This window comes from Nansenia antarctica (assembly GCF_963989245.1).
Source record: "Nansenia antarctica genome assembly, chromosome: 11".
Taxonomy (NCBI): Eukaryota; Metazoa; Chordata; class Actinopteri; order Argentiniformes; family Microstomatidae; genus Nansenia; species Nansenia antarctica.
In genome coordinates this window covers 27,459,808-27,472,481 of record NC_137681.1, presented here as the reverse complement: position 1 = coordinate 27,472,481, position 12,674 = coordinate 27,459,808, and the positions used below count along the sequence as shown (strand labels likewise).

The window sequence follows — 12,674 nt, the reverse complement described above, 5'->3', positions numbered from 1 at the left end:
TGCCAACACCCTGAAAATGAGTTGCAGCACAGTGGCTAAGATCATACAGCGGTTTTCCAGGACAGGTTCCACTCGGAACAGGCCTCGCCAGGGTCGACCAAAGAATGAATGAATTAATGAATGAATGAAAGCTTTATTTCGAACATGTAAAAAAAGAAATAGTTATAACAACAAAAAACAAAACAAAAACAACAACAAAACAAAAACAACAAAAAACAAAACAAAACAAAAAAACACTATTTACTTAACATGTCCGAAAAGGAGTAGGAAGAAGCATGCTTATTTAATCCTACCCCTTCTCCAATACTCAGAGAGTAATAATTAATAATCTGCAGTTAACTTCAATATTAATATAATATTTTTTAAATTAAATCAAATGTATTTACGTATTTACATATTTACCAACAATAGAAAACAGATAATGTAAATAAACAAATAATCTGTGAAAACATCTGGTGACTATCAAAGCCCTTCTTCCTCCTCGTACCTGGTGAAAACCATGTTTTTATACCGCTTTTTGAACTGGGTCATGCTTGGACACCGCTTTAGCTCCACACTCAATCCGTTCCACAGCTTCACCCCACATATAGAAATACAAAAACTTTTTAACGTTGTACGTACATAAATATGTCTTACATTTAACTCCCCCCTCAAATTATAACTCCCATCTCTTTCAAAAAACATTTTTTGAATATTCCCAGGGAGTAGGTTGTTATTTGCTTTTTACATTATTTGTGCTGTTAGAAGGTGGACCAGATCCGTGAATTTTAATGTTTTTGATTTTAAGAATAATGAATTTGTGTGATCTCTATAACCGGAATTATGAATTAACCTTATGGCTCTTTTTTGCAATATTAATAGTGATTGTAGTCTACATTTATAAGTATTGCCCCAAACCTCTGCACAATAATTTAAATATGGTAAAAGCAGTGAGCAGTAGAGAGTGTGGAGTGATTTATGGTCCAGAACGTGTCTTGCCTTACTCAGTACTAAAATGCTTCTTGACAGTTTATTTCGGACATTTTTTACATGAGATGACCAGCTTATTCTATCATCAATTATCACACCAAGAAACTTAATTTCAAGTTGAGTCCACGTGCTCAGCGTCATATCCAGAGGTTGGTTTCCAAAAATAGACGTGCGAGTGCTTCCAGCATTGCTGCAGAGGTTGAAGAAGTGGGATGTCAGCCTGTCAGTGCCCAGACCATACGCCGCACACTGCATCAAATCGGTTTGTATGGCCGTCGCCCCAGACAGAAGCCTCTTCTGAAACCGATGCATAAGAAAGCCCGCAAACAGTTTGCTGAAGACAATGAATCCAAGAACATGAGTTACTGGAACCATGTCCTGTGGTCTGATGAGACCAAAATAAACCTGTTTGGGTCAGATGGTGTCCGGCGTGTGTGGCGGCACCCTGGTGAGGAGTACCAAGACAAATGTGTTTTGCCTACAGTCAAGCATGGTGGTGGCAGCATCATGGTCTGGGGCTGCATGAGTGCTGCCGGCACTGGGGAGCTGCATTTCATTGAGGGACACATGAATTCCAATATATACTGTGACATCCTGCAGCAGAGCATGATCCCCTCTCTTCGGAAACTGGGCCGTTTTTTAGGGCAGTTTTCCAACATGATAATGACCCTAAACACACCTCCAAGATGACAACGGCCTTGCTGAAGAAGCTGAAGGTTAAGGTGATGGACTGGTATGTCTCCAGACCTAAACCCAATTGAGCACATGTGGGGCATCCTCAAGAGGAAGGTGGAGGAGTGCAAGGTGTCCAACATCCGTGGGCTCCGTGATGTCGTCATGGAGGAGTGGAAGAAGATTCCAGAAGCAACCTGTGCAGCTCTGGTGAATTCCATGCCCAGGAGGGTTAAAGCAGTGCTAGATAACAATGGTGGTCACACAAAATATTGACACTTTGGCCACAATTTAGACATGTTCACTATGGGGTGTACTCACTTTTGTTGCCAGCTGTTTAGACATTAACAGCTGTGTACTGAGTAATTTTCAATGGACAATACATCTATACTGTTATTCAAGCAGCACACTGACTACTATAAGTTATATCAAAGTTTCATTAAGATAGTGTTATCCCCTGAAAAGATATGACAGAATATTTGCAAAAATCTAAAGGGTGTACTCACTTTTGAGATATACTGTATTTGTTGACTTCTTTTTTTTGAAGATTTTTTCTTTAATCTAAATTACATTTGTGATTGACAATCTTTGTTGTGATACTTTTATGAGCAACATTTGGTTGAAAACAAAATAGGCCACCACAAACGTGACCAAAAATAAATAAATTTGATTTGTCATGAAAGCTAAACATGTTGCATTATTTCAGTTAACAAACTTTGCCATCTTATTTATATTGAAACATATTTTTTAATAAATAGTACATTTTGCTCCGGTAATCCACTGGAAATCACCCCTCTGGTGGGATCAAGATAATAAATTTTTTGGGGATCAAACTGAAGATTTGATCCAGATTTGATTTCCTGATCTGATCGGATATCAAAGTGATCCTAATCCTGCTTTTTTGGTTTTGAACTACCCAAAATCCAAATCTGATCCGATCAGAAAGGGATTAAAAGTGTTGAACTACTGTGCCCAGGGCATTAGGGCAGGTCTGACACCTAGCTTCAGGAGTCGTTCCATAGCGACATTCAGGTCCACTTTAGTGTTCTTCCAGGAGTATATGTGTATGCCTGTATTTCTCCAGGAGCCTGATTGCTTTAGGGAGATCCTGTAGCGGTTGGTCAGCCTCTGGGTTTGAGCCCAGAGCCTACGGGACCCTTACCCGACGGCAGTGGCTCCAACAGCTTCTGATTGGGGTGGCCCGGGGTCCCTAATTATCCTGAGGGCCTTTCTGACACACAGGTCCTTGTAGGTGTCCTGGAGGGAGGGAAGTTCACATCCGCTGATCTTCTCTGCTGTCCGCACTACCCTTTGCAGCGCTTTGCGCTTTTGGGCACTGCAGTTCCCGTACCAGGCAGTGATGCATCCCGTCAGGATGCTCTCTGTTGTGCCTCTGCAGAAGGCTCCTAGGGTCTTAGGCCCTAAGCCAAACTTTTTCAGACGCCTGAGATGAAAGAGGCGACGTGCTTTTTTCACCACATGGTTTGTGTATGGTATGTTTCCAGGTGAGGTTGCTGATGATGTGAACCCCCAGGAACTTGATGCAGTTGACCCTCTCCACAGCAGACCTTTGATGGTGATGGGGCCTCTTCTTCCTCAAGTCCTTTGAACTACCAGCTCCTTGGTCTTGTCGGTGTTGAGAGCGAGTTTATTGACCTGGCTGTACTGAGCCAGGCGGTCGACCTCTCTCCTGTAGGCCGTCTCGTCGCCGTCGGTGATCAGGCCAATCACTGTTGTGTCTCGGCGAACTTGATCACTGTGTTGCAGCTGTGAGTGACCATGCAGTCGTGGGTGTACAGGGAGTAGAGGACGGGGCTAAGGACACAGCCTTGGGGGGCTCCTGTGCTTATGGTCAGAGGAGTGGAGGTCTTAGAGCCCATCTTCACAACTTTTACGGTCTGACAGGAAGTCCAGGATCCAGTTGCATAGGCAGCCTACAATGTACTCATCGAAGAGAAGTGATCACAGTGAGGAAGGAGGGTCACATAATATGCTGTAGTATGAAATACATACCAGAGTTAAACCCAAAGGACCCATATAGGAAGAGGAACAGACGACGAACAGGCATCTGTTTCCCTCAGGACCTCTTATGTAGGGCACCATGTTCCACATGCTACCTTACACTACACAAACCTGACACAGCAACTCAGGAAGTCAGGTCTGTAGATATGCTCAATGTGACAGTGTACTACACTAACCGAATACTTTATTAGGAACACTATGCTAATACTGGGTAGGGCCTCCTTTTGCTCTCAAAACAGCCTCAACTCTTCGTGGCATTGATTCTGCAAGATGTTCCTTTGAGATTCTGGTTCATGATGACATGATTGCACCACACAATTCCTGCTGTTTTGAAAATCAGGTGCTTTTTCAAGCTGTGAATCTCCTGTTCTGCCACATCCCAAATGTGTCCTATTGGATTCAGATCCGGTGATTGGGAAGGCCTCTGAAGAACACTGAACTCATTGTCATGTTCATGTAACCAGTTTGAGATTACTTTTGCTTTGTGACATGGTGCGCTATCATGCTGGAAGCAGCCATTAGAAGATGGGTACATTGTGGCCATGAAGGGATGCAACAATACTCAAATAGGCTGTGGCATTCAAGAGATGATTGAATGTTATTAACGGGCCCAAAGTGTGCCAAGAAAACATTCCCGACACCATTACACCACCTGAATGAATGAGAAGGTGTTCCTAATAACGTGTTTGGTGAGTGTATACATGGACAGAAACAGGCAAACCTTTCAGGATATCAGATATCAAGTTTCCTAGTTGACATAGGGTGTGTGTTGATAGTTGCAGTGAGTGAGGCGGGAGAATATGCATTCTCCTTTGTTCCAGTTTGTTTGACCTTAGTTTTATAGTTTATCATTTACACATTAGTTCATACCTTTAGATAACATTAGATAACACCTTAGATAACCCTCCCTCTGTGTCTACCACACAACCTTATCATGGCTGTCACTGTGGCCTCTTTTCTGGTTCTGGTGCTAGTGAACCTAGTTCTAGTTCTGGTGCTAGTGAACCTAGTTCTAGTTCTGGTGCTAGTGAACCTAGTTCTGGTGCTAGTGAGCCTAGTTCTAGTTCTGGGATGGTGCTAGTGAACCTAGTTCTAGTTCTGGTGCTAGTGAACCTAGTTCTAGTTCTGGGCTGGTGCTAGTGAACCTATTTCTGGGCTGGTGCTAGTGAACCTAGTTCTAGTTCTGCTGCTAGTGAACCTAGTTCTAGTTCTGGTGCTAGTGAACCTAGTTCTAGTTCTAGTTCTGGTGCTAGTGAACCTAGTTCTAGTTCTGGTGCTAGTGAACCTAGTTCTAGTTCTGGTTCTGGAGCTAGTGAACCTAGTTCTAGTTCTGGTGCTAGTGAACCTAGTTCTAGTTCTAGTTCTGGTTCTGGTGAACCTAGTTCTAGTTCTAGTTCTGGTGCTAGTGAACCTAGTTCTAGTTCTGGTGCTAGTGAACCTAGTTCTAGTTCTGGTGCTAGTGAACCTAGTTCTAGTTCTGGTGCTAGTGAACCTAGTTCTAGTTCTAGTTCTCGATCATTTGTATATATAGTGGGGACACCTTATCAGGAGTCAAGAACAGTCTCAGTTCAGAGTGTAGTAGTAATATTGGGTCTTTATTAGGCGATATCTCTTGAACCACAGTCATTGTCATCATGGTGTGTATGCATTGTTTGAATAGGCCTCAGAAGTGAGAGGAATGCAGTTCTTACAAACTCAAAAATCTCTTATGAGATTAATTTAATAAACAAAAAACAAAAAACAAAAAAAAACACCATAGCCTTATATACAAGTGGATGGGGGGGCATGTGCAAGAGGTGCAGGGGGGTGGGGGGGGGGGCTGGTGAAATGAGGGGAAGGGGGATGGGTGGTGGTGGTGGGGTGGGGTGGGATGGGCGGGGGGGGGGAGCGGCAGGAGAATGGGTGGGGTCGGTATGATGGGGGTATGATAAGGGAGGAGCAGAGGTGGATAGGGGGGTTTAAGGGGGGGGGGGCATTAGTACATGTAGCCTTTGGAGTAGGGCTGGGGGCCCATGTTTGGGGGAGGGGGGGCTTGTTCGGGGGGGTAGGAGCCCTCGTCCATGTGGGACAGGGGCACGGTGTCCTCCTCGTTGACGTAGCGCTCAAACTCGGCCTTCAGGCTGGGCCGCTGGCTGTCTGGGAACGCCAGGGAGATCAGGGCCTCCGGCTCACACACAAACTTGTAAACATAACGCTCCCCTGCCACCTGCAGACAGACAGACAGACAGACAGACAAAGAGACAGATAGAGAGAGAGAGAGAGAGAGAGAGAGAGAGAGAGAGAGAGAGAGAGAGAGAGAGAGAGAGAGAGAGAGAGAGAGAGAGACAGAGATAGAGAGAGAGAGGGAGAGAGAGACAGAGATAGAGAGAGAGAGAGAGGGAGACAGACAGAGAGAGAGAGAGCGAGAGGGAGAGAGACAGAGATAGAGAGAGAGAGAGGGAGACAGACAGAGATAGAGAGAGAGAGGGAGAGAGCGATAGAGAGTGAGAGAGAGAGGGATACAGAGAGAGAGGGAGACAGACAGACAGAGAGAGGGAGACAGACAGAGATAGAGAGAGAGAGAGAGAGAGAGAGAGAGAGAGAGAGAGAGAGACAGAGAGAGAGGGAGACAGACAGACAGACAGACAGAGAAAGAGAGGGAGAGAGAGAGAGAGAAAGACAGACAGAGAAAGGCAGACAGAGAGAGAGAGAGACAGAGACAGACAGACAGACAGACAGATAGACAGAGAGAGAGAGAAAGGGGGTTGGAATATTTAGATTTTCATTGACTTCACTTCACTTCACTACTGAACTTTTCACTGTCAGATTTGTCGATGACTTGGATTGATATGGAATGTACAACTGAATATTGAACGTGATCCCGAGCCTTCAGAAACTAAAAGCAGTCCCAGCGCTCTCAGCACATGCACCGCTGCAGAAGGCCTCTGGGAGTGTGTGAATAAATGTTCCTACCTTCTGCATGATTCCCTTCTCGTAGTAATAGCGCAGAGAGCGACTGAGCTTGTCGTAGTTCATGGCTGGACGGTTCTTCTGCATCCCCCACAGCCTGGCCACCTGAAGGGGGGGGGGGGAGGGAGGGAGGGGGGAGGGAGGGAGGGAGGGAATGAGAGAGGAGGAGAGAAAAGAGAGAAAGAGGTGGTTACGCATCTGGGACTGTTCTGCTCCAGTGAATAGGGTAGGCCCCTCTCCTCTTCACGGGTGAACACACACACACACACACACACACACACACACACACACACACACACACACACACACACACACACACATAGAGGTGGCTAACTTTTTTTTTACCTTCTCCAGAGGTCATTCCTCTACATGGAGGTCAGACTGACTTTAGAGAGACTTTTTCACTTCAATGAAATGAAATCATTATCATTTCTGAAACCATACACCAACTTGCCTTCTACTACTGAAGCAGAAGTAGAAACAGCACATTATCGTCACTGCAGTCACTGCAGTTCTCTAACCCAACCACTAGGGGTCCCCAGTGGCCAGTGAAAGCCTGTCTTTCTGTCTTCTCTACTCTGGGAGCCAAAGTGCCTCGGCCAGCCTGTCAGGATCAGGGCGAGTCCTCACATGTGGCTCCACTTCCTCTTTATGTAACCCGTTACCACTTGAATGAGACCAGAGGCTCCGCAATACGCTCAGTGAAATAAGAGTCTGAGGCGGGCCGACACCGCCCGTGTATGAAATACGGTCTCAACCCCGCGCTGAACTCTCCCAGACTGACAGACGGACGGACTCACCCTAGCACCTCAGAGTGTGTGTGTGTGTGTGTGTGTGTGTGTGTGTGTGTCTCTGTGTGTGTGTGTGTCTCACACATCCATCCCCCCAGACTAGCAGAGAAATGAACCACATTATTACATCCATAGACTCCTGTGATTTCATGAATATTATTATGTTGGCCAACCATAACCCCCCCCCCCCCCCCTGGCGTCTGGGAGAGACAGTATAGAGAGGGGAGGAAGTATTCTGGCTTTACATCAGCAGGGTTATGGCGTGTCTTGGGGGGGGGTTTGGAGGAGGGGGGGGGGGTCTAGAGTCCCAGAGCTGACCGGTTCAGTTTGATCTTTGAGTGCGCACTCAACCTTAATTGCTCTTGTAAAAACTGTGGCGGTATCAATTTTTAATGTACGGTAAAAAGATAATGGAGATACAGTATCATTACTGTGTCATGTTGTTACTTTTAAAAACTGAGTGGATTCAGTTTTGTCTGGTTGTATAGTAGGAACTAGTCAATAGGCGATGTGGAAAAGTCATATAATGTATGTGTGTATGTCTCTATACTGGGATTGTAGGAATATATACAGTATAGTGATGCAACTCAGGCCGCCATTTTGTGCCAATCTACTGTTACGCGTGGTAAATAATGCATGGTTGCTAATGGGGGTCTGGCCTAGTGGTGTAGTGGTGCAAAGGCCCAGAGGGACTGTAGAGAGAGAGAGAGAGAGAGAGAGAGAGAGAGAGAGAGAGAGAGAGAGAGAGAGAGAGAGAGAGAGAGAGAGAGAGAGAGAGGGTGGGGAGGGGGGGGGGGGGCAGGGGTGTGGAAGGCCTCAGAAATCTAAACCGACAGACTATATCACATTCTAACTTGACTTGAAAACCTGGAGATCCCAGTGGACTGATCCCAGGTCTAGTTAAACCAGACTGATCCCAGGTCTAGATAAACCAGACTGATCCCAGGTCAGGTTAAACCAGTCTGATCCCAGGTCAGGTTAAACCAGTCTGATCCCAGGTCTGGTTAAACCAGACTGATCCCAGGTCAGGTTAAACCAGACTGATCCCAGGTCAGGTTAAACCAGTCAGTCTGATCCCAGGTCTAGTTAAACCAGTCTGATCCCAGGTCAGGTTAAACCAGTCTGATCCCACGTCAGGTTAAACCAGTCTGATCCCAGGTCAGGTTAAACCAGTCTGATCCCAGGTCTGGTTAAACCAGACTGATCCCAGGTCAGGTTAAACCAGACTGATCCCAGGTCAGGTTAAACCAGTCTGATCCCAGGTCAGGTTAAACCAGTCTGATCCCAGGTCTGGTTAAACCAGACTGATCCCAGGTCAGGTTAAACCAGACTGATCCCAGGTCAGGTTAAACCAGTCAGTCTGATCCCAGGTCTAGTTAAACCAGTCTGATCCCAGGTCAGGTTAAACCAGACTGATCCCAGGTCAGGTTAAACCAGTCAGTCTGATCCCAGGTCAGGTTAAACCAGTCTGATCCCAGGTCAGGTTAAACCAGTCTGATCCCAGGTCAGGTTAAACCAGACTGATCCCAGGTCAGGTTAAACCAGTCTGATCCCAGGTCTGGTTAAACCAGTCTCGGGTCTTGGTTGAGCCTAGCTCATCCAGTCCGTACACCGGATCCTAACTTGACAACGTGACGAAGTCAAGAGATCCCAATCTACTGTAGCTTAGATCTAAGGCTGTGGCTCAGGAGGTAGAGCCGGCGTCTAACGATCGCGCGGTCGGCAGATTGGCGGTTCGATCTCCCGGCTGGCCACGTGTCGAGGTGTCCTTGGGCAAGACACTGAGCCCCCAAATTGCTCCCGATGAGCGGGGCCCGCCGCCTTGCATGGTAGCTTGGCCGCCTTCGGTGTGTGAATGCAGGGCTGGACTGGGACAAAAATGAGGCCCTGCCATGTGGCTCAGACCGGCCCAACACAATCGGTCCGACACCGCCGATCAACATGCTGGCAGTCTGTTGAATATACCATTTGTAAACCCCCCCTATAGAGCGGAGTAAGTGACATGGACAGCAAGTATACCAATGCAAGTGTGAACCAGTGTACTCACTCACTGTTGGCGTACTCCACGGTGATGAGACATGGCTGCTGTATCTGTAGTAGGCCTAGCCCCCACAATCGATCCAGAGAACATATCTGTCCGTTTCTGACATTTTGAGGCATCCTCTGCTAGCTTCTTTTTTCTCCCTAATTTTCTGGGCACCCCCTTTCACTATCTTATCTACGAACATGACACTGCACTTGGGTTGTCGGCCGAGGGATCAGAGTGGGGGAGGGGGCCGATGGACAGCAGGGCCTAAGCATGTGATTGGGCCAGCCCATGTGTTAGTATAAACGGGGGCCGCCGCTTGATTCAGCGCTATTTGCTGCCGTGCTATTTTGGGCCGTGCTAGTTTGGGGTCGGCCGCGCTAGTTGTATATATATTAAAAAAAATATTAAACATTTTTTTGGGGGGAGGGGGCAGCCCGACCGGCCCGACCGGCCCAAAACTAGCGCGGCCCACCTGCCAGCGGGCAGGTAGATTGTATGGCCAGTCCAGCGGTGTGTGAATGTGAATGTGTGTGTGAATGTGTGTGTGAATGTGTGAATGTGAATGTGTGTGTGAGTGTGAATGTGAATGTGTGTGTGAATGTGAATGTGTGTGTGAATGTGAATGTGAATGTGAATGTGTGTGTGAATGTGTGTGTGAATGTGTGAATGTGTGTGTGAATGTGTGAATGTGTGTGTGAATGTGAATGTGTGTGTGAATGTGAATGTGTGTGTGAATGTGTGTGTGAATGTGAATGAGTTGTTCTAGTTGTTATCTAATTGTTCTAGTTCTAGGCCCGGGGATGGGGTTGGAGCCTCACCTCCTCTGGCTCGATGAGCTTGAACTCCATGCCCCTCCCGGTCCAGGCGATGAAGTTAGAGTTGCCCGGGTCGTCCAGGAGCGCAACCAGGAACTGCCAGAGCTGCAGGGAGCCCCGACGCTGGTAGGGGGCGCCCTCACGGAACACACCGTTACCCCCCTCCTGCTTCACCTCACCTGGGGAGGGAGGGAGGGAGGGAGGGAGGGGGGGGAGAGGGGGAGGGAGGGAGGTGGAGGGAGAGAGAGACTGTGGGTTAGAATGAAGAACAGTCTTGTATGCCTGACTACCAGAAAATACTTATTGCTCCACAGAGATTATGATATCATATAATGAACAATGAAGGAATGGAGGCGTGGGGTTCATAAGGGCTAGCTACTGGTTAGAGAGTTAGAGTTTACAGCTACTGACAGGCTTGGCGATAAGGCAGGATTGTGTTTAGACTGAGGCTAAAGAGGCTAGATGGCTAACGCTAACGCCAACGCTAGGTTGAAGCTGCCCAGTGGCTTGTTGACAGCTCCGAGATACAGACACAGCTCACTGCACGTCGTCTGTGTGACTCACACATGAAAGACACAACACCACCACTCTAACTGAGCTCCTCCCCCCCCCCCACCCCCACCCCACCCCAACAAGCAAACGGTCCTATTACGCAAAAAAACAAAAAACATCTAGGAGGTGATCGTCACCAAGTGGCACTATCTGATACTTTTGGTACAGTGAAGGCTGATACTGATACAAGATGATGACCAGAGATAGGGGACTTGATCCAGGATTCTGTTTCTCCACAGTGGAGACGGGACACCGCGCTGGGTGCGGCCACCCGTGTCCAACTGATCTCAGTGACACCTAAAGTGAAGTGGATTGTGTGTGTGCGAGCGAGTGAGCTTTAAGTCTTTGAGTCTTGAAGCTGATGGATGGGGCCTGTCCTAGTGTACATGAAGGTGCACAGCTCGGGTTCAGACACGGGCGGGAGGGAGGCCTGTCTAGTGTACATGAAGGTGCACAGCTCGGGTTCAGACACGGGGCGGGAGGGAGGCTCACCTTCGAACTTCTCAGGTACAACACGGGAGTCGTTTTCAAACAGAAAGCCTGTAAGACAAGAAGACAGGACAAGAGTTATAACACAATACAAGACAGGACAAGACAGGACAAGAGTTATAAAGACAGGACAAGACAGGACAAGAGTTATAAGACAAGATAAGACAGGACAAGAGTTATAAGACAGGACAGGACAGGACAGGAGTTATAAGACAAGACAGGACAGGACAAGAGTTATAAGACAGGACAGGACAGGACAAGAGTTATAAGACAATACAGGACAAGAGTTATAAGACAATACAAGACAGGACAAGAGTTATAAGACAATACAAGACAGGACAAGACAGGACAAGAGTTATAAGACAGGACAAGACAGGACAAGAGTTATAAGACAAGATAAGACAGGACAAGAGTTATAAGACAGGACAGGACAGGACAGGAGTTATAAGACAATACAAGACAGGACAAGAGTTTATAACACAATACAAGACAGGACAAGACAGGACAAGAGTTATAAGACAGGACAAGACAGGACAAGAGTTATAAGACAAGATAAGACAGGACAAGAGTTATAAGACAGGACAGGACAGGACAGGAGTTATAAGACAAGACAGGACAGGACAAGAGTTATAAGACAGGACAGGACAGGACAAGAGTTATAAGACAATACAGGACAAGAGTTATAAGACAATACAAGACAGGACAAGAGTTATAAGACAAGACAAGACAGGACAAGAGTTATAAGACAATACAGGACAAGAGTTATAAGACAAGACCAAGACAGGACAAGAGTTATAAGACAATACAGGACAAGAGTTATAAGACAAGACAAGACAGGACAAGAGTTATAAGACAAGACAGGACAGGACAAGAGTTATAAGACAAGACAGGACAGGACAAGACAAGACAGGACAAGAGTTATAAGACACTACAAGACAGGACAAGAGTTATAAGACAATACAAGACAGGACAAGAGTTATAAGACAATACAAGACAGGACAAGAGTTATAAGACAATACAAGACAGGACAAGAGTTATAAGACAATACAAGACAGGACAAGAGTTATAAGACAAGACAGGACAGGACAAGAGTTATAAGACAATACAAGACAGGACAAGAGTTATAAGACAATACAAGACAGGACAAGAGTTATAAGACAAGACAGGACAGGACAAGACAAGACAGGACAGGACAGGGGTTATAAGACAGGACAAGACAAGACAAGACAAGACAGGACAAGACAGGACAGGGGTTATGAGACAAGACAAGACAGGACAGGACAGGACAGGGGTTATAAGACAAGACATGACAGGACAGGACAGGAACAGGGGTTATAAGACAAGACAGGACAGGACAGGACAAGACAAGACAGGACAGGACAGGAC

The 12,674-nt window shown here is 46.7% G+C and overlaps 1 protein-coding gene across 1 annotated transcript in view; it reads right to left on the bottom strand.

The window, feature by feature from the left end:
• Nucleotides 1-5,638: 5,638 nt before the first annotated feature.
• Nucleotides 5,639-12,674, bottom strand: part of etv4 (ETS variant transcription factor 4) — a gene marked incomplete at both ends in the record, with an annotated part of 22,446 nt that continues 15,410 nt past the window's right edge. Inside the window, 4 exons of the mRNA XM_080542542.1 lie at nt 5,639-5,869; nt 6,616-6,717; nt 10,251-10,426; nt 11,292-11,339. Of these exons, the coding sequence (XP_080398668.1) occupies nt 5,639-5,869; nt 6,616-6,717; nt 10,251-10,426; nt 11,292-11,339 (557 nt within the window). The remainder of the gene's footprint in view (nt 5,870-6,615; nt 6,718-10,250; nt 10,427-11,291; nt 11,340-12,674) is intronic.